We start from the raw sequence: 19,971 nt of genomic DNA, 5'->3' as shown, positions 1-19,971 counted from the left end.
CACTAGGTTAACGTTCTGCAACGTCAAGGTCACCTTCTATCAGTCTACACATCTGTGCTTTACTGCTGTTTAGTTGCTAAGTCGTTTCTCACTCTTTTGCTACCCCATGGACTGGAGCCCACCAGGTTGCATATCTGTCTATGGGATTTTTCAGGCAGTACTGGAGTGGATTGTCATTTCCTTCTCCAAGGGAGCTTCCCAACCCAGAGACTGAACCTGTGTCTCCTGCACTGGCAGGTGGATTCTTTACCATTGAGCCAGCTGAGAAGCCCACATTTGTGGGCTTAAGTAATTTATCAAGTTATGAACAAGAAGGCATATAGGAAAGTCACACTATTGCTTTGTTGTAGTGAGGATAATTAGCAAAATAAATCTGCAAAATATATAGTTCAGTCTATCTGATAACCACTAAACCTTAAGTTGGTTTTTTAAAGGAAAAAATATTTAAGAGTACATAATGTAAATCATGGGGCTTCCCTTGTAGCTCAGTCGGTAAAGAATCTGCCTGCAGTGCAGGAGACCTGGGTTCGATCCCTGGGTTGGGAAGATCCCCTGGAGAAAGAAATGGCAACCCACTCCAGTATCCTTGCCTGGAAAATCTCATGGACAGAGGAGCCTGGTGGGCTGCAGTCCATGAGGTTGCAAAGAGTCGGGCACGACTGAGTGACTAACACTTAATGTAAATCATAGTTTATATCACAGTTGAGAATTCCAGTTAGATCTTGATTATAAATGACAGAACACAACAAGGAGATGAAGTATAAAATAAATATCTATTAAAATTTTTTATACTATAAAACAAAATTTTAATATTAAAAGTTAACATGGTTTCAAAAGGTTGAGTTAGCCACTTTTTGAAATTTCTGTTATACTGGAAAAACAAATATAATGCTACCAAATGACTGATGGTAGAAACTGCTAGGATCTTCACAGTGTCTTCAAGTGATCTCAACAAACTAAATTTCAAATTAAGGTAGCAAAATGCTATCCCTCCAAATGAAAAGCCGACCAATAATTTTCTGAATGTGTCAACTATTAATACCTAACTTTTCTGGACAAACTTCAGTTTATCAATATTTGTCTCAGAAGATAACAGTGGAATCCAGTGTAACAAAGGAGATCACACAGGAAGTGTGTGAAACAGGGTCAATATTGAAACTCTGGGGAAAAATCAACATTTAAGAGTAGGACCGGAAAGACACCATCCTCAGATGGCCCTTTGTTGGCTCCTACAAAGCCTGCCCAACTCCTGAATGCCTGCTCTCTCATCTCTTAGTTCTCGGCAGATCTCCTGCAGTAAGGAGCTCAGGCCATGAGGCTGAATTACGGCTCCTCTCCCTCAGCCTGTGAGCTTACTTGCACCCTCAAATGTTTTTACTTATTTCTCTCAGAGAGGAAGATTCTCATATCAATTACTTCTTTCATGTCTGCTCTGTACTTCCTGTCTTCTCAGGGAACTCTTGCATCAATTATTTCCTCTGTCTTCTGAGTTTTCAAGTATATTACTGGCTCCTTCCCCTCAGTTTCTTATATCATTTCCCTCAAATTCTACATTTCAAAATCAAATTCTTTAATCATATGACATCTCTTCTATGCAGAATCTAAAAAGAAACGATACAAATGAACTTATTTACAAACCAGAGTCACAGAGCTAGAGAACAAACTTAGGTTGCAGAGGTTGGTGGGGTGGTGGGGGAAGGACTGGGGGAAGGGATACTTAGGGAGTTGAAGATGGATATGTACACACTGCTATATTTAAAATGGAGAGCCAACAAGGTTCTCCTGTTTAGTGCATGGGACTCTGCTCAGTGTTATGCGGCAGCCCGGAGGGGAGAGGAGTTTGGGGGAGAGCAGATAAATGTATATGTATGGCTGAATCCCCCGTCTACCTGAAACTATCACAACATTGTTAATCGGCTGGACTCCAATACAAAAATAAAAAGCTTAAAAAAAATCGAATTCCTTACCCTTCTCATGCCCACTCAGCAAGGACCAGTACCCAAATCTGCTTCTCCTTCTTGGTATAGATCATCACACACCAGCTACCCAAACCAGAAACCATCAACCCCTCTTCATTCAACCAACCACCACATCCTACTTGTTATCTCCTTACCCTGGCTCCTTTATGTTGCTGGCACTTGTTTAATTTGGAACTTTATCAAATCTCATTTGACTGCAGTTACTTCTCTAATATAGAGGTTCACAGCCCTGGCTGTGCAATGGAATTATCTGGGAAGCAATAAAAAACCGCCAGTGTCTGGGTCTCAACCTCAGGCTGCTGATATAATTGGAGTCAACCTGGGCATTAGACTGTTCAAGTTCTCTAGGCAGCTCCTAGGTGCAGCCAGGGCTGAGCACCACTTCCCCAACTGGATGTCCTACCTCAAATGGCTTTCCTAGCGTCTCTGCGCATCTGTGAAGAACCAGTCTTTCCACTGATGAAACTGCTGTGGACACTCCCTATTTAAGGCATTTCCGAGGTTCCACAACGTTTTCTAAATGCCTTTCATGCTCCTCAACGTGGCACAAAAGCTTCCGCCTGGAGATCTCGGCCTCCCTGGGAAGCTTCGTGCTTAGCTACTCGGTCCACATGCACCTCCTATCAGATTAAATTCCCTGCAGTTCCAGAAAGGCCCCGGGTCAACCACTCCAACTCTGGGGCACACAATTCCTTCTGGTGGGAAGTCCCTCTCTGCTGAGACAACTCCTACCTTTCAGCATTTCAAAACAGCACTCCATACTATTTTCTGAACCATCACTATGTGCCAAAGTGTGTTCTAGAGGCTTCCCACATATACATCATCTCATTACTGCTTAGGACAAAAGTGTGAAGTGTATTTTTACTGACTGCATTTTACCCATGAAGAAATTAAGACAGAGTGAGGTTAAATAATTTGTACAAGGTCCCACAGGCTCTAGAGCTTCTGTTCTCTGTGTCTCTAGCCTCTATGCTCTTCTGGGTTTTCGAAAATCTATTATTGAAATTCTACTGTAAAGGAGACTGTGTTATCAGTTGTGTATTCAAGTGCCTGGTTTAGTTCCTGGCATCAAAGAGGTACATGAAACAATAAAAACTGTTTGACTTGTACAGATTGGAGCTATTACCTGTCCTAATCTGGATCCATACTTCCCGTAATGTAGCCTAAACTGTATCTTTTGTTACTTTTTAACAGGTGAAATAAACTTACACACCTGGTCCTTTGTTTATTGTTTTTAAAACATGACTGAGCAATTGGTATAATCAAAGTGTCCTTACTCTCTAACTGCTCAACTGATCTTTCATGTAACATGCATATCTTATCTGTTGCTAAAGATGTGGTTATTCACCTGCTTAAGAATTCACCTAACTGGACAGCAGTACTAATCTGTGATTCTAGGCGGAAGAACTGTAACTGACAGACATGTGCCATGCACTCAGTCCTGGGCAGGAGGGGGACACATTACGAATCCATATAAAGATGAATCCAGCCCTGAAATCGTCTGACTCTCAGATGACTTTTCTTTTTTTTAATAGTCTTAGGGCTGCTGAATGTTTAAGATGAGATCATCTCTGATACACTGTGTGAGGAGCAAAAGTCAAAAATTTGCAAATAACAGAGAAGAAGAAACATATCAAAAAAAAGATGATGAAGGTTAGGGAATAAATTGATCTCAATTTGAAACTTACCAGTGAAGGAAAATTAAGAATATAAAACTTAGGTCGAAAACAAAAAGAAAAATATCATTAAAGCCAGATCTGTTATGCCAGTTCATATCAAAGAATTTAGCAGGAAACAAATAAATTTGATTCTAAAGTATCTGGAAAAGTAAAGACAGAGAACATCTGAGAAATTTGGGGGGGGGGGGAAGGAATAATGGGGAAAGAGAGGAACTTTAGACCCCCAGATTTCACAATTATTAGATAGCTAAAGGGATTGCATTCATGTGACACTGGCTAAGATACAGACAAAAAAACTGACAAAACAGAAACTGAAGTCCCAAATTTGTTTCATTTATATGTGGAAATTTTGTATGTGGTAAAAGTAGCATTTCAAATGAATGGAGAAAGCGCAGATTACAGAATTTAGAAAATTTAAGTGAAAGAATTCATGCTTTTGAACTGTGGTGTTGGAGAAGACTCTGGAGAATCCCTTGGACTGCAAGGTGATCCAACCAGTCCATCCTAAAGGAGATCAGTCCTGAGTGTTCACTGGAAAGACTGATGCTGAAGCTGAAACTCCAATACTTTGGCCACCTGATGCAAAGGGCTGACTCACTGGAAAAGACCCTGACGCTGGGAAAGATTGAGGGCAGGAGGAAAGGGGGACAACAGAGGATGAGATGGTTGGATGGCATCACCGACTCAACGGACATGGGTTTGGGTGGACTCCAGGAGTTGGTGATGGACAGGGAGGCCTGGCGTGCTGCATTTCATGGGTTCGCCAAGAGTCAGTCACAACTGAGTGACTGAACTGAATGCCATAACAAACCACTTGTGGAATCTTCGTTCCCAACCAGAGATCAAGCCATGAGCCTTTGGAGTGGGAGCACTGACTCTAAGATCCTAGACTACCAGAGAACTAACCCTAGGGAGTATCAGATAGTGAGAACTCCTACAAAGGAAACCACTTGAATAAAAGACCTGGCGTCACCCAACCACCAGTAGCACCCTGTGCATCCAAACAACAAACAAAACAAAACAGCAAACCCGAGCATCTGCAGACAGGATGACCACCGCACTCAGCCCTGCCCATCAGAGGAAGAACAAACAAACAAAACTTAGCATAAATCTTACCGTATATGAAGCCTACACAAACCACTGCACCAATCTTAGAGGGGCAGAAAACAAAAGGAAGGAAGAATTCAACCTTGAAGCCTAGGGAAAGGAGACCTCAAACACAGTAAGTTAAAAAAATAATAATGAAAAGGTAGAGAAATACTGCACAAATGAAGGAACAAATTAGAAACACAGAAATCCAAACAAATGAAGAGGAAATAGGCAAACTACCTGAAAAAGAATTCAGGATAATGATAGTACAGATAATAAAAAACCTTGAAAGCAGAATGGAGAAAATGCAAAAATCAATTAACAAAGACCTAGAAGAATTAAAGAATAAACATACAAACAACACAATTAACTGAAATTAAAAATAGGAAGAATCAATAGCAGAATATCAGAAGCAGAAGAACGAACCAGTGATATGGAAGATAAAATGGTGGAAATAACTTCTGAAGAGCAGAATAAAGTAAAACGAATGAAAAGAGCTGAGGACAGTCTCAGAGACCTCTGGGACAATAGCAAACATACCAACATTCGAATTATAGGGGTCCCAGAAGAAGAGAGAAAAAGAAAGGGTATGAGATTATATGTGCTCAGATTATAGTTGAAAATTTCCCCAACATGGAAAAGGAAATAGTCAATCAAGTCCAAGAGGTACAAAGAGTCCCATACAGAATAAACCCAAGGAGAAACATGCCAAGACACATACTAATCAAACTAACAAAGATTAAACACAAAGAAAGAATATTAAAAGCAGCAAGGGAAAAGCAAAAAGTAACATACAGGGGAAACCCCATACATTTAACAGCTGATCTTTCAGGAGAAACTCCGCAGGCCAGAAGGGAATGGCAGGATATATTTAAAGTACTGAAAGGGAAAAATCTACAACCAAGATTACTCTACCTGGCAAGGATCTCATTCAAAATTGATGGAGAAATCAAAAGCTTTTCAGACAAGTAAAAGTTAAGAGAATTCAATACCACCAAACCAGCTTTAAAACAAATGTTAAAGGGACTTATACAGTCAAGAAACACAAGAAAAAAATCTACAAATCAAACCCCAATTAAGAAATGACAACAACAACATATATATCAATAATTATGGATTATATATATCAACATATATATATAATATATATATCAGCAATCTGTGGATTCAATGCTATCCCTGTGAAATTACCAATGGCATTTTTCACAGAACTAAAAAAAAATTTTCACAATTCATATGGAAACACAAAAGACCCCAAATAGCCAAAGCAGTCTTGAGAAAGAAGAATGGAGCTGGAGGAATCAAACTTTCTGACTTCAGATTATACTACAAAGCTACAGTCATCAAGATGGTATGATAACTGGTATAAAAACAGAAATATAGACCAATAGAATAAGATAGAAAGCCCAGAAATAAACCTATGCACCTATGGGTACCTTATTTTTGACAAAGGAGGCAAGAATATACAATGGGGCAAGAACAGCCTCTTCAATAAATGGTGCTGGGAAAACTGGACAGTTACATGCAAAAGAATCAAATTAGAACACTTCCTAACACCATGAAATGAATGAAGTCGCTCAGTCGTGTCCGACTTTTGCGACCCAGTGGACTGTAGCCCACAACGCTCCTCTGTCCATGGGATTTTCCAGGCAAGAGTACTGGAGAGGGTTGCCATTTCCTTCTCCAAAGGATCTTCCCAACCCAGGGACTGAACCCAGGTCTCCCAGATTGTAAGCCAGACACTTTACCCTCTGAGCCAATAAACTCAAAATGGAGTAAACCCCTAAATGTAAGACCAGAAACTACAAAACTCTTAGAGGAAAACATAGGCAGAACGCTTGATGAAATAAATCAAAGCAAGATCCTCCACAATCTACCTCCTAGAGTAACGGAAATAAAAACAGAAGTAAACAAGTGGGATCTGATTAAACCTAAAAGCTTTTGCACAGCAAAGGAAACTATAAGCAAGGTGAAAAGACAACCCTCAGAATGGGACAAAACAATAGCAAATGAAACAATGGACAAAGGATAAATTTCCAAAATATACAAGTAGATCATACAATGCAACACCAGAAAAACAAACAACCCAATCCAAAAATGGGGAAAAGACCTAAACAGACATTTCTCCAAAGAAGACATACAGATGGCTAACAAACACATGAAAAGATGCTCAACATCACTCATTATTAGAGAAATGCAAATCAAAACTCCAATGAGATATTATTACCTCATACCAGCCATATGCCATCATCAAAAAGTCTACAAACAATAAATGCTGGAGAGGATGTGGAGAAAAAGGCATGCTCTTGCACTGCTGGTGGGAATGTAAATTGATACAGCCACTACGGAAGATGGTACGGAGATTCCTTAGGAAACTAGGACTAAAACCACCATATGACCTAGCAATCCACGCCTAGGCATATACCCTGAGGAAACCAAAACTGAAAAAGACACATGTATCTCATTGTTCAATGCAGCACTATTTACAATAGCTAGAACATGGAAGCAACCTAGATGTCCATCGACAGATGAATGGATAAAGAATTAGTGGTACGTATACACAATAGAATATTACTCAGCCATAAAAAGGAACACATTTGAGTCAGTTCTGATGAGGTGGGTGAACTTAGAGTCTATTATACAGAGTGAAGTAAGTCAGAAAGAGAAAGATAAATATCATAGTCCAATGCATATATACGGAATCTAGAAAAATGGTACTGAAGAATTTATTTACAGGGCAGCAATGGAGAAACAGACACAGAAAACAGACTTATGGACATGGGGAGAGGGGAGGAGAGGGTGAGATGTATGGAAAGAGAAACACGGAAACTTACATTATCATATGTAAATTGGATAGCCAATGGGAATTTGCTGTATGTCTCAGGAAACCCAAATCAGGGGCTCTGTATCAACCTAGAGGGGTAGGATGGGGAGGGAGATGGGAGGGAGCTTCAAAGGGAAGGGGATGTATGTATACATCCATCAATCCATGTATGGTTGATTCATGGTGAGGTTTGACAGAATACAAAATTCTGTAAAGCAATTATCCTTCAATTGAAAAAAAAAAAAAAAAAAAAACCTACATATACATGTAAGTTTACAGATGCAGAAAGAGTCTGGCAAGATAACAAACTTAATAGAGGTTACCTCTGGGTGAGTAGTAGGGAAAAATGTTTTCCTTTGTTTTATACTTTATTAAGTTTTTTGAACATGTATGCACTTGTCAGCCAGCACTGTTCATACAAGGTAAGATCTATAAATGAAGCATCTCTGTTTGATAATTAGTAAAAATGAAATTTGTCTCTTAACTTTAACTTAACTTTTAACTGCTAAGGAGCAGTTAAAGAGACTCTACTGGGATTTCACAATTGTAGTATCTAGAAATAAAAGAAATGTGTTTAGACATAATTTACTTTCATAAAATCAACTAGGCTCAGCAGCAGAAATATAATTTTTTGGATTCAAAAAGACATTTAAATAGGTTACAAACATCCAGCCTCCTGAAATGTCAGCTCCATTAGAAGTAAACCAAACCAAGTCTAAATAATTTTTCATAAGTACTTGGCCTTAATTCACAGCTGCCTAGCAACAGGGTCCTGACACTGTCCAGAAGCCAATGTCTAGCACATGATGTATTTATTAAAAACAAAAATTTAAAGACCTGCCTGGATTTTGATCCTGGCAATTTCCCGAATTAACTAAAATGAGATCAATCACCTAGGAAAGGGGCTCGAAAAAGAGCTAAAACTTATGCCAAATCTTGACAGAGGCACAAAATTTTGCCTCAAATTTTATCTTGATTTCTTGAATAACTGGAATCATTCTGTTTTTCATTAGAATTGTCCAGACACCAAAGAGTTCTTTCACTTGGGCTGGGGCGGGGGGGAGGGGGGGGGTTGGGGGGGGGGGGCAGGTGCAGGGCACAGTTCTAGTTCTAGTTAATCACCTTCAATATGTCCAATTAAAATGAAAAATTCAAATAATTGTGGCTTGTTATGATGTCAGTGGACTTCCCAGATGGTGCTAGTGGTAAAGAACCCTCCTGCCAATGCAGGAGATATAAGAGGCATGGGTCAGGAAGATTCCCCTGGAGACGGGCATGGCAACCCACTCTGGTATTCTTGCCTAGAGAATCCCCATGGACAGAGGAGCCTGGTGGGCTACAGTCCATGGGGTTGCAGAGAGTCAGACATGACTGAAGTGACTAAGCATGTATGATGTCAGTACAAGTAATATTTTATCTTCTGGGGGAAAAATTTTTGGCCTTGAACTAACTTTGGGGAAAACCTCCATCCAAGCCTATCACATCCTCCTAGAAGAACCATATTAGTAACTTATTATAGGAACAAATATGCTTATTTTACGGGTTTATAAATATCTCAAATCAGAAATTGTTAACATCCTATACGTACAGGGTCCAAACTTCACAGGACAAGCTAAACCTACAGCCGTAAAGAAAAGTTAAAAATGTGGTGGTATATATATGTGTTTGTCAAACTCGTAGAACTCTAGGCTAAAAAGGGTTCATTCTACTGCATGTAAATTGCATCTTAATTTTGTAAAATCGGAAAAAAGTGCCCTATGCAATTTATTTACTTATTGCTAAGAAGCTAATTACAGATTAAACAATCCTCTTGCTTGTCCTCTTCTGTTACCTACTTTACAAATTTATTTTTTAAACAGGTAGTTCATGGATTTGTCTAAACTACATTCTTCCGGCTACTCTCTCTTTGGAAAACCTCTTGCATCATCACAATCTATCCCCTTCTGCTGTATCACTCTTACCAGCCTATAAACACACATTTTTTTCTTTCATCTTAAAAACAGAACAGAAATACATAGTTAAGTTTCCTTAACTATGTACACAGCTCTCCAGCTACCAATTCATTTCTGTTGCCCTTCACAACAAAACTCACCAAATCTGTCAACATCTGCTCTCTCTACTTCTCCAGTCTGTTTTCTTTAACCCACTCCCATGCCCGCTCCCCAACTTCACTGAACTAGCTCTTACCAAGAACATCTCCATGTTGCTAAATCCAATGGCCAATTCTGTTTTCAACTTAACCTTAATCTACCAGCCATATCTGATACTTTCAAAATCACACCTTCCTCTCAAACACTCTCCACTTGGCATCCAAACCTCCATTCTCTCTTGGTTCTCCTCCGAACCACTGGCTTCTCCTCACTCGTGGTTGCTGGATCCTCCTCTAGAAACAACCGAGAGCCCTTTCTATTAGTTCTCTGACTCCTCTGTCAACTCTTCCTCGAGATGGTATGACAGCTCCTGTCAGACTCATGTATCCAACTGTCCTTTTGCCTGTCTCCATTTTGATGATTAATTGTTACCTCAAACTTAACATACTTGAAACTGAACTCTTTATACTCCAAATCTCCAAACCGTTCCCCAGCCCACACAGAATACTCCTCCCATCTCTCTCTTCATCGCAGTAAATGTCAACTCCATTCTTCAACTCTGCATAGACCAAAAGAGATCACTATTGACATTCTCTTATATCCTACATACAATCCATTAATAAATCCTACCGGCCCTATCTTTAAAATGTACTCTGACTAGAGAACCAAGTTGTGGTTACCAGTTAGGGGGGACAGACAATATAGAGGTCGGGGATTGGGAAGCACAAATTATTGGGTGTAAGATAGGCTCAAGGAAGTCTTGTTCAACATGAGAAATAGAGCCAGTGTCTTATAAAACTACAGATACCAACAAAAAAGCAGATGGACAATGAAAAATGTAACAAAATGTACAAAAAAAATGTAATTAAAAAAACCCAATCTATGTACAAAGAGGTTGTGTTAGAATATTGCTGGTTTATATTTATGATGGTGGTCCTTATTTTGAATTTTCACTTAGTTCTTTGCTATACATCTGTATCCATACCCACAATAAAAACGATTTAATATTTACAAAAAATAAAATAAATGTGGGACTTCCTTGGTGGTCCAGTAGCTAAAACTGCACTCCCAATGCAGGGGCCCTGGGTTCAATCCCTGGTCAGGGAACTAGATCCCACGTGCCACAACTAAGAGCTGTAACTAAAGATCCCACATGTCATGCTGCAGTGAAGACCCAGCTCAGGCAAACAAATAATTAATAATATCAAGCCTTCAATAAACTCGCAGTTTAAAAAATAAATGAAACAAAATAAAATGTATCTTGAATACAAACATTTCTCATGCACTCTGCTGCTACCACTCTGACCCAAGTGACCATTTCTATCTTGAATTATTGTAATGTGTTCCTGATTCATCCACCTGTCCTGCGTTAGGCCCACCTAACCCCACAACTCTACTCCCAAGCTTTCCAATACAGTAGTCATTAGACAGAAGCTATAAAGCACTTGAAATGTAGTTAGCACGACTGAGGACCTAATTTCTAGACTTTTGTGGTTGTTGCTTAGTCGCTAAGTCCTGTCTTAGCATCGTTAATACCCTTTACAACTCTTTGTGACTCCATGGACTGTAGCCTGCCAGGCTCCTCATGCCTGGGAAGTCCAGTGTGCAGGATTTCCCAGGTAAGAATACTGGAGTGAGTTGCCATTTCCCTCTGTAAATTCCTAAACTTTTAAAATTTTAATTAACTCAAATTTACGAACTGAAGCAGTAGAAAATATTTTTCCATTAAAAAACAGCATGACTATTTTGGTAGTACTGCATTTCAGCCCAATTGTTGAAACTTTAACATCTAAACTGAAACGTGCTTTAAGTGTAAGGTAACAGATTTTGAAGGCTAAGTAACCAAAATCCATCTCACTAAAATCTAATTATGTTGACTTCATGTTCAATGATAAACGTTCTGGATATTGGGGTAAATAAAATTTATCATTCAGATTAATTTTATGTTTCTTTTCACCATTTTAACCTGGCTACTAGAAAATTTAAAATTATGTGACTTAGGTCGTCCTACTGTCATCACACAGCCGAGTGATCCTGTTTTGTGGAGTAATTCCCTTCCAAACTCTCCCACTGACTTTGCGTCTCAGTTCGCATAAGTCCTTAAGATGGTTAACAAGGTCACTCGACCCCTCCTTTCTCACATCACCAGCTGTCAGATCTCTCCCCTATCCCTCCCTTGGTTGTACTGCATTCACCCCGGACTGTGCGCTGCTCCTCAAACCACGTCCAGCAATGTTCTCCCTCATGGCCTTTGTCTCTCAAGTTCCCTCTGTTGATAACTTCCTTCCCCTAGATATCTATCTATGTGCCTTATTCCCCAGTTTCCTTCCAGACTCTGCTCGGTTGTCAGTGCATCAGAAATGCCTGACTACCCCATGTCAGCACTTCTTGATTCACCATGATTTTTCACCACAGTACTTCTCTGTTTGACTGTACTGCACATTTACTTGCTTGTATGATCATTATCTGCCCACAGCACACATGACACATCTGTCACAGTGACACATGCACCCCGATGTTCACTGTAGCACTATTTACAATAGCCAGGACATGGGAACAACCTAAATGTCCATCAAAAGAGGAATGGATAAAGAAGATGTGGTGTATGTATGCATATATATTTACACACACACACACACACACACACACACACACACACAGGTAAATACAATGGAATACTGCTGCTGCTAAGTCACTTCAGTCGTGTCCTACTCTGTGCAACCCATAGACGGCAGCCCACCAGGCTCTGCCGTCCCTGGGATTCTCCAGGCAAGAACACTGGAGTGGGTTGCCATTTCCTTCTTCGATGCATGAAAGTGAAAAGTGAAAGTGAAGTTGCTCAGTTGTGTTTGACTCTTAGCGACCCCATGGACTGCAGCCTACCAGGCTCCTCCGTCCATGGGATTTTCCAGGCAAGAGTACTGGAGGGGGGTGCCATTGCCTTCTCCTAAACACTGTCATACAGAGTGAAGTCAGAAAAACAAGTATATATTAATGTATATATGTGGAATCTGAACAAATTGGTATAGACCATCAGAGACACAGATGTAGAGAACAAATGAAATGTATGGACACCAAGGGAGGAAGGGTGGGTGTTGGATTAATGGAGAGATTGGGATTGACATATACACACTATTGATACGATGTATAAAACAGATAACTAATGTGGCTCAGTGGTAAACAATCCACCTGTCAATGCAGGAAATACAGGAGATGCAGGTTCGATCCCAGGGTCGGGAAGATCCCTGGAGGAGGAAATGGCAACCCACTGCAGTATTTTGCCGGAGAAAAATCCTGGCATGGACAGAGGAGCCTAGCGGGCTACAGGTCTACACATTCACAAGAGAGTCGGACACAAATGACAAACCACACACACTGAGAACACACTGTAAGCACAGGAGACTCCACTCACTGCTCCACGATGACCTCAACGTGAAGGAAATCCAAGAAAGAGGACGTATATGTATACTTAGAGCCGATTCACTTTGCTGCACAGTAAGCGAAAACTACCACAACATTGTAAAGTGACTATACTCCAATAAAAATATATGTCAGATGAATGAATGAATGCACGAATACATGAATGTCTGCATGGAAGCATGTGATACAAATTCAGGAGATAGGCATATTCAATGAAAACTGAATCTCCTCCCATCACCAACCACAACCTAACCATTCCCCCCTTCCCTAGTGACAGCTACGATGCCAGTTTCTATATAACCTTTCAGAAATACTCAAGGCATATACTAACATATATGCATACATATACCCTTTTTCCCTTACACATATGGTCAAAAAAAATCAGTTTGCACATTGCTTTTTTACCACTTAACAATACTGTATCTATTTTAGATGTCTTTCCCTACCTATTTACATTCATATGTAATTTTGCTTCAACATTTACTTTGTTAGCTATAATATTTCTTTTTATAGCTCTAGCAGCTTGCATCCCTTAATAATGTAAGGCTTTTAGTGTTACAAACATTAATAGTAAAATCTTTTTATTACTACAACTAATGCTGCAATGACTACATATATCTTTACACACATCAGTTGTACCAAATATCTGTACAAATTCATCCTCTGTTCAGAAATGTGTGAATGTATCCATTTCCACATAACCTTACCAACTCAGTGTTTTATCAAACTTTATTTCTGTCAATCTTTAGGTTAAAAATAGCATCTCACTTTGATTTTATTTTGGTTTTATTATTATGAATAGGCTAATATGCTTTGTTTAAAAGTCATCTAAATTTTCCTTCCTGAGAATTAGGACCATCTTCCTACTGGCTATTGGTGATTCACTGGTGGACTCTCTTTAAATACTGAAAGGGTAAGAATATTCTTTGTTATAGCTGGTGAACATATTTTTCCCAATTTGACACTTGTCTTTGGCTTTTATATATGATTTTCTCTTCACATTTGAAAAGAATGTTGTCAATCTTATACTTCTTTCCTTTTATGACTTTAATGTCATATTAAAAAGGTCTGTGAACACATAAGAGATGCAGGTTAAATCTCTGAGTCAGGAAGATCCCCTGAAGGAGGGCATGGCAACCCACTCCAGCATTCTTGCCTGGAAAATCCCATGGACAGAGGAGCCTGGCGGGCTACAGTCCACAGGGTCACAAGAGAGTCAGACAAGACTGAAGTGACTTAGCATGCACAAGTTTGGTATTTCCAGTTAGATATGCTATTCTTGAACTTAACTGTCATTCATTACATACTAAAGACTGTATTAAACATCCCCCATGTTTTCTACACTGATACCTTCATTTAAGTTTTATATTCTTGACCATCTGGAATTTATTTAACGTGAGAAATGAATGACCCAATTTTGCCCCCTAGATGGCTACTTCAGGCTACCAATGGTAGATGGCGACCGTCTAATGAGAACTCTACTGCCCTCCCCACGCTACATGAAGTCTACCTTACTGACTACCTTCAGTCGTACTACTAAGTCTACCTTATTGATTGTCTATTTGCTCCACTGATGTGCCTCTTTATGTGACAGCATCACATGCTTCACTTTGTTCATGATTAACATTTCCAACAGAGAACAAGGAGATTCAGAAAGTGTCAAGCGTTTCCCTCCTTCCCATACTACCCTTTAATTATTTGTTAATAACAGTTTTAAAGGACTATAGATCAGTTTCAAATACAGTACTAATGAGGTCAAGTCACAGGTCAATTCTGGAAGAGGTCCATTCATTCTGCAAAAAGGGAAGAGTCCACAGTCTTCAGACTGTATTTCTAATTCTAGCCAGTCATCTAGCAAATGACATGTCACTGAAGAGAGAGTCGGGTAGGGAGAACAATATGATGGCTCAGGGGATATTTATCACCTTTATTTGAAAAATAACTCAGGCCCCACAGATCAACAGCACCATCTTCATAAAGCAGGCACACATTAGTTTGTAAAGACAGGGGAAATAGCAAATCTGTAAAGATCTGATCTGATCTGATGTATAAGATGCATGTCGGGATTGGTGACTGTATAAACCAGAAGTCACCCTGACTTCATTTGTTAAGTCTTTTTTTTAAAGTTTTCTTTCTATTTATGGTTTAGCTACATACTGGGCATTACCTGTATGTACCCCATAACACTGCTGTGTTCTATACTGTTGCATCTGTACTCAATCATGTTAACCAAAGTTGCTAAGATTAAATCCAACACCATCACTACACTTTGTAACACGGGTGACCGTGGTATCACTGTAATTGGTAAGGCTGAGAAATAGAAAAGTTCATAAGATCTCCAAAGTTATGGTTAAAATGACCTTTAGTGTATGTGGTTCCAAAATGGAAATCAAGCATCCTTACAGCATAAATGAAGACAGAAGAAGTGAAATGCACATTCCTATATATCACAGGCATGGAAGCCAGAGTCGGAGTGTTTTTGCAGCTGTCAGAAAACAAGACTTCTAGGATTACCCACCAAAGGACCACCTAACCCGACTCTTTCCAAGGAACCAGAGAGGATCCTTGAAGTGACCATAACCCCCCACCCCCCGGAAAAAACCCAACTCTGCAGCCCTCAGGGCATACTCCCAATGGGCCAATAAATCTTCTATGTCAGTCCTCCCTTGCCTGGAGGATCCAGTCTTTTCTCTTGGCTTTGATAAGCTTTTTTACTTGGAGGACACATTTTAAAACCATTAGCTAGCTCTCCCTTTCTCTGGTATCCATAACCATAAATACCCTGGATTCTTCAATCTGAAAGGAGAAAAACATTTCTTTCTCCTTCTCCTCACATGTCAGAATTTAAAGAGGGCCTACTAATTTCTTAAATGAACTGCTAATTCAAGCTCTGGTATCAGGAACATTATCATTGTTTTCGTTTAGTTCATCACATGTCAAAGCTAAAAGATCTTAGAAATCATATAGTCCATTTGCTCTGGGTTTCTTTTGTAGGACTTTTCCTTTTCAATGTCCATCCAAAAACATTCAGCTCTTCTAGAGGCTGGATCCTATTGTTTTTCAATGGTTTCTTTATTTTTAGTTAAAATATGTCCCTTTGTCCTTTTTCTGTTTACCTTGCTGAGACAAGGACAACTTTTAATTCTTGATTTCCACTTCCACCTCCTTAATTAGGATTTCCAAGTGTTGAACACATTATCTTCTGATTAATAATTAAGTTTACCATATGGCCTCAAACGATTTGGTTCTTCCAAGCCTTCCCAGTAATTCTTCCCATGTGCCTGGTCATAGGACGCAAAGAGGACGACTATAGTGGGAGAGGGTAGTATCCCTCTTCATCAAAATACATTTCTGGGCTCCACTAGACACCTAAAGAATCAAAAACCAGGTGGCAATGAGTATTTTAAATAAGTAAGTGCCTCAGATGATTCTGAGGATCAAGCAAGACTGGGACAAACTGCTACAAGGACCCTTTTCCTCTGTGCTCAAATTCAGGAAGCAGTGATGTCTAAGTAGACTCTTTCTACTCCACTTATCTCCACTTTTGTCTTAAAAAGAGAAAGGGCTAAGTGACCCTTATTTATTATTAATTATTATTATTTATTGTCTCTTGTGCTTACATGTTATATCTTTTCAGCGTTTAGCCTATTTTCAGCCACTACTTTTAGCACCTCACCAGAGCCAACAGACCCACCAGATGGCACAGAGACGCTGTCTGTTGTCTAGAAAAGAGAGTGAGCGGAAAGCAGCATATTTTATCTTGGACCAACAGTCACTGAATGGCTGGAGTAGATCAACACAGCTGGGTGCAACCACAAGATCAGGCCCGATGAGCATCAGAATACCCAAGGGCACTTAATTGGAAATCACTCTCACGAAGAAGCCCATAACCCCTCTGAGATGCTAACTTGCCCCCGACCCTGTTACAAAGAAATCACTCAGATAGTAAAGAATCTGCCTGCAGGAGACCTGGGTTTGATCCATGGGTCAAGAAGATCCCCTGGAGAAGGGAATGGCTACTCACTCCAGTATTCTTGCCTGGAGAATTCCATGGACACAGGAGCCTAGGGAGCTATAGTCCATGCAGTCATAAGGAGTCAGACACAACTGAGCGACTAACACTTTCAAGAGAAGCTCCTTTTCTAATATTTACAAAAGGTGCCAAAGGCTACAGACAGATTCAGTTTAAAAGTTGCATTCTTAAAACAAATTTAAAACTTTAGGAAACAAACTCAAAAACACCAAAGACCATCCATGAATTAGAATTTCAAAGCAGTTCTTTTCCTTGGCAAATAAAAACCGGGATTATTGTATTCCATATGCCACGCTGTTAACACTGCACCGTTATCGGTACTCTTATTTCAATACTGTCTTCCACTTGAGAGCTATCACTGAAGCTACATTTAAACCATAATGTCAAGAGCACAAAATCTCAGACATCAGTATCAACAAACTCTTTTGTATTAAAATCTTACCCATGAAAAGATTCTGCAAACTTTTTAAAAATAAGTTCTACTGGGTCCACTTGGCACACAGTAAGTGCTCAGTTAGAAGTCTCTTCATTTCTCTGTGAGAGAAATTGCCAAGAGAGCTGCCAGACTGTGCAAGAGAAAGCCAAGTGCCAAAAGCAAAGCCCCCTGCTCATGGTCTCTAGCTTCAGAGTCAAGAACCAAAAGTTCACTTGAAAACTGGTTGCTTAACACTTGGTAGAAAGAAAGAATGTTATTACACCACAGGTTCCTGTAGCCACTTGCAAAACAGAGTTAGCTCATAATACACTTAAAGCACAGCACTTGTACCTGCTCCTTAACAACAATGTAAAAAGGAAAACATAGGCATCTGGCAAATCTTCCCTATGACTTGCACACCAGAGATGAGAGATTTCTAGGCCACCATGAATGGTTTCTAATGGCATAAAAATAGGTAAAGCCAAGAGAACATCTAAATCTGACACTCTCTGGGTCTTCGGAATTGGAGAGAAATGAACAGGAAAGGTTCACACCCCCCAGACCTCAGTTTTTGCTTAAGAGTTTACATATAAGGTAGGAACCACAGGTATTTCACTCCAGAAGTCTTCGTTCAGTATGCTATTCTTAAATTGAAGGCTTAACAGTCTCAATGACTTCTGCACTGCTGTTGCTGATGTGGTAATGTACTGTCATACCTACATTTATAATCATAAGTAACATATTTTTGATAACTATAATCCATGATGCTGTCAAAGTTATGTATCATATGTGAAGTCACCTTTTTTATTTTTTAGGGCTCTCTAGTCCATTAACACTATATACATTCTTTGGTCAAAATGATAAAGATTCTTATTCTAATCAAACCTATAACTTGGTAAATCCATTTTAAGCTCCTGTAAGTTAGTTATCTTAGAGAAAAACAATTCAACCGCTTCATACTGCTATTCCTTAAACCCTTAATCTTAATTCAAAAATGGTCTGAAAAGTTTCAAAATCTCTGAATTCTGTTGTCAATACGTGAAGCAAAGAAAATCTTCTGGGAAGCCCAGAGATCGTAGCAAGGAGCAAGAGAAATTTTTAATAATCTCCTTTAACGTTGCTATCTTTCTCAGTCCTCTCCTTAGACCAGCTAAACATTTAGAAAACCGTTTAACATTTGCTCCATATGCAAATGTGGAACTACGGTTCAAAGAATTTTCTGGCTAGCATATATTACTAACTTCATGGTGCAGGGTGGGGGCTACATTTTAGTAAGTGCCTAATCAGAAATATCTGGAGCTCAGCACTGGTTTCCTAAGAGCTAACTTTAAGAGATGCATAAAATCGTAATATATATAAACACATACTATACGGGAGCAAAGAGCTTCTCTATGTGTTACTTGTAAAAGGAAACATTTTTGCTTTACTCATTATGAACTTCAAGTGAAAAGCCATTTTTTGAATGCTTTCATTTCATGCATATCGCTTCCAAGCTTTTCTTCCTTCTTACCCTTTACAGCAGATAAACATTCTCCTCTTTCCACAAGCTTACTTGCTCTAAGTTTACTATCTTTTTTTTTTTTAAAGAGGGAAACTACAACACATCATTTCAATTAAACTCAAAATATTTCTCCCACATTTCTTATTCAAAGATCTTTAGGACTAAGTCTCATCCTTCTCACTGAAGATAAAATAATCTCTCACTAAATGTAAACGATGTTTCATGCTTCAATTTCATTTTGAGCCTTAATACCTACTGTGCAAACTTCTGCCACCTAAGTATTCCTTATATACTTTATAGTGGCTTAGTTTTTTCCATAATGTTATATATGGTTTAATGATCATTTCCTCTATCACTAACTTTCTCACATCTCCATTAATGACACATAAATTATTTTTAATTAAAAAAAAAACCACCTCTTCAAAGAAGTATGTTACTTGGAATATGTTACTCTATACTGTTTCTCAAATCCTCAATATAAAAGAATAAATTTTAAATGACTATTTTTTCTTTATTCACTAATTAAGTCAGATTTATGACCGCCCCTCCCCATTCCAGCTACTGTGAATTTTGAATGAAACAACCTCAATTGTAACAGAAGAAACATCTGTTGCTTTTTTTCTTCATCAGGGCTTTCCAAACTGAAAGAAAGCCTTTGCCTGACCTCCTCTCCCTCTCCACCCGCCACCCCCCAACACTAAGTTCCTTCAAACTTTTTTTTAAAGTAAACATATTATTGAAAAGTGTACCGTGTCCATTTAAAATATCATAGTTTATCTAGAAACATTCACTTTACTGAAGTTCATAGAACAAGTAAATGTTACATACACCACAAAACCAGAGATGTGACTGGGGGAATACTCATTGTAACTGAAAAGCAGGCTTCAGGACAACACTTGAAGAGATCAAGCTGTCACACATTCTGGGCTCAGGCAGGACTG

The 19,971-nt window shown here is 39.2% G+C and overlaps 1 protein-coding gene across 14 annotated transcripts in view; it reads right to left on the bottom strand.

The window, feature by feature from the left end:
* TFDP2 (transcription factor Dp-2) overlaps positions 1-19,971 on the bottom strand; it is a 206,409-nt gene that overhangs the window by 55,048 nt on the left and 131,390 nt on the right. The window contains exon 1 of one of the 14 annotated variants that reach the window (XM_019961489.2): positions 19,859-19,970. The exons of the other annotated variants lie outside the window; for them this stretch is intronic. Within the exon in view, the coding sequence (XP_019817048.1) occupies positions 19,859-19,895 (37 nt within the window). The 5' untranslated portion in view covers positions 19,896-19,970. Of the gene's footprint in view, positions 1-19,858; position 19,971 lie in introns of those variants that run through there. 14 annotated transcript variants of the gene reach the window in all.

Source organism: Bos indicus, chromosome 1 (genome assembly GCF_029378745.1).
Source record: "Bos indicus isolate NIAB-ARS_2022 breed Sahiwal x Tharparkar chromosome 1, NIAB-ARS_B.indTharparkar_mat_pri_1.0, whole genome shotgun sequence".
Lineage (NCBI taxonomy): Eukaryota > Metazoa > Chordata > Mammalia > Artiodactyla > Bovidae > Bos > Bos indicus.
Note: the sequence above shows the minus strand (reverse complement) of the source record. Positions and strands in the feature narration are given on the sequence as shown.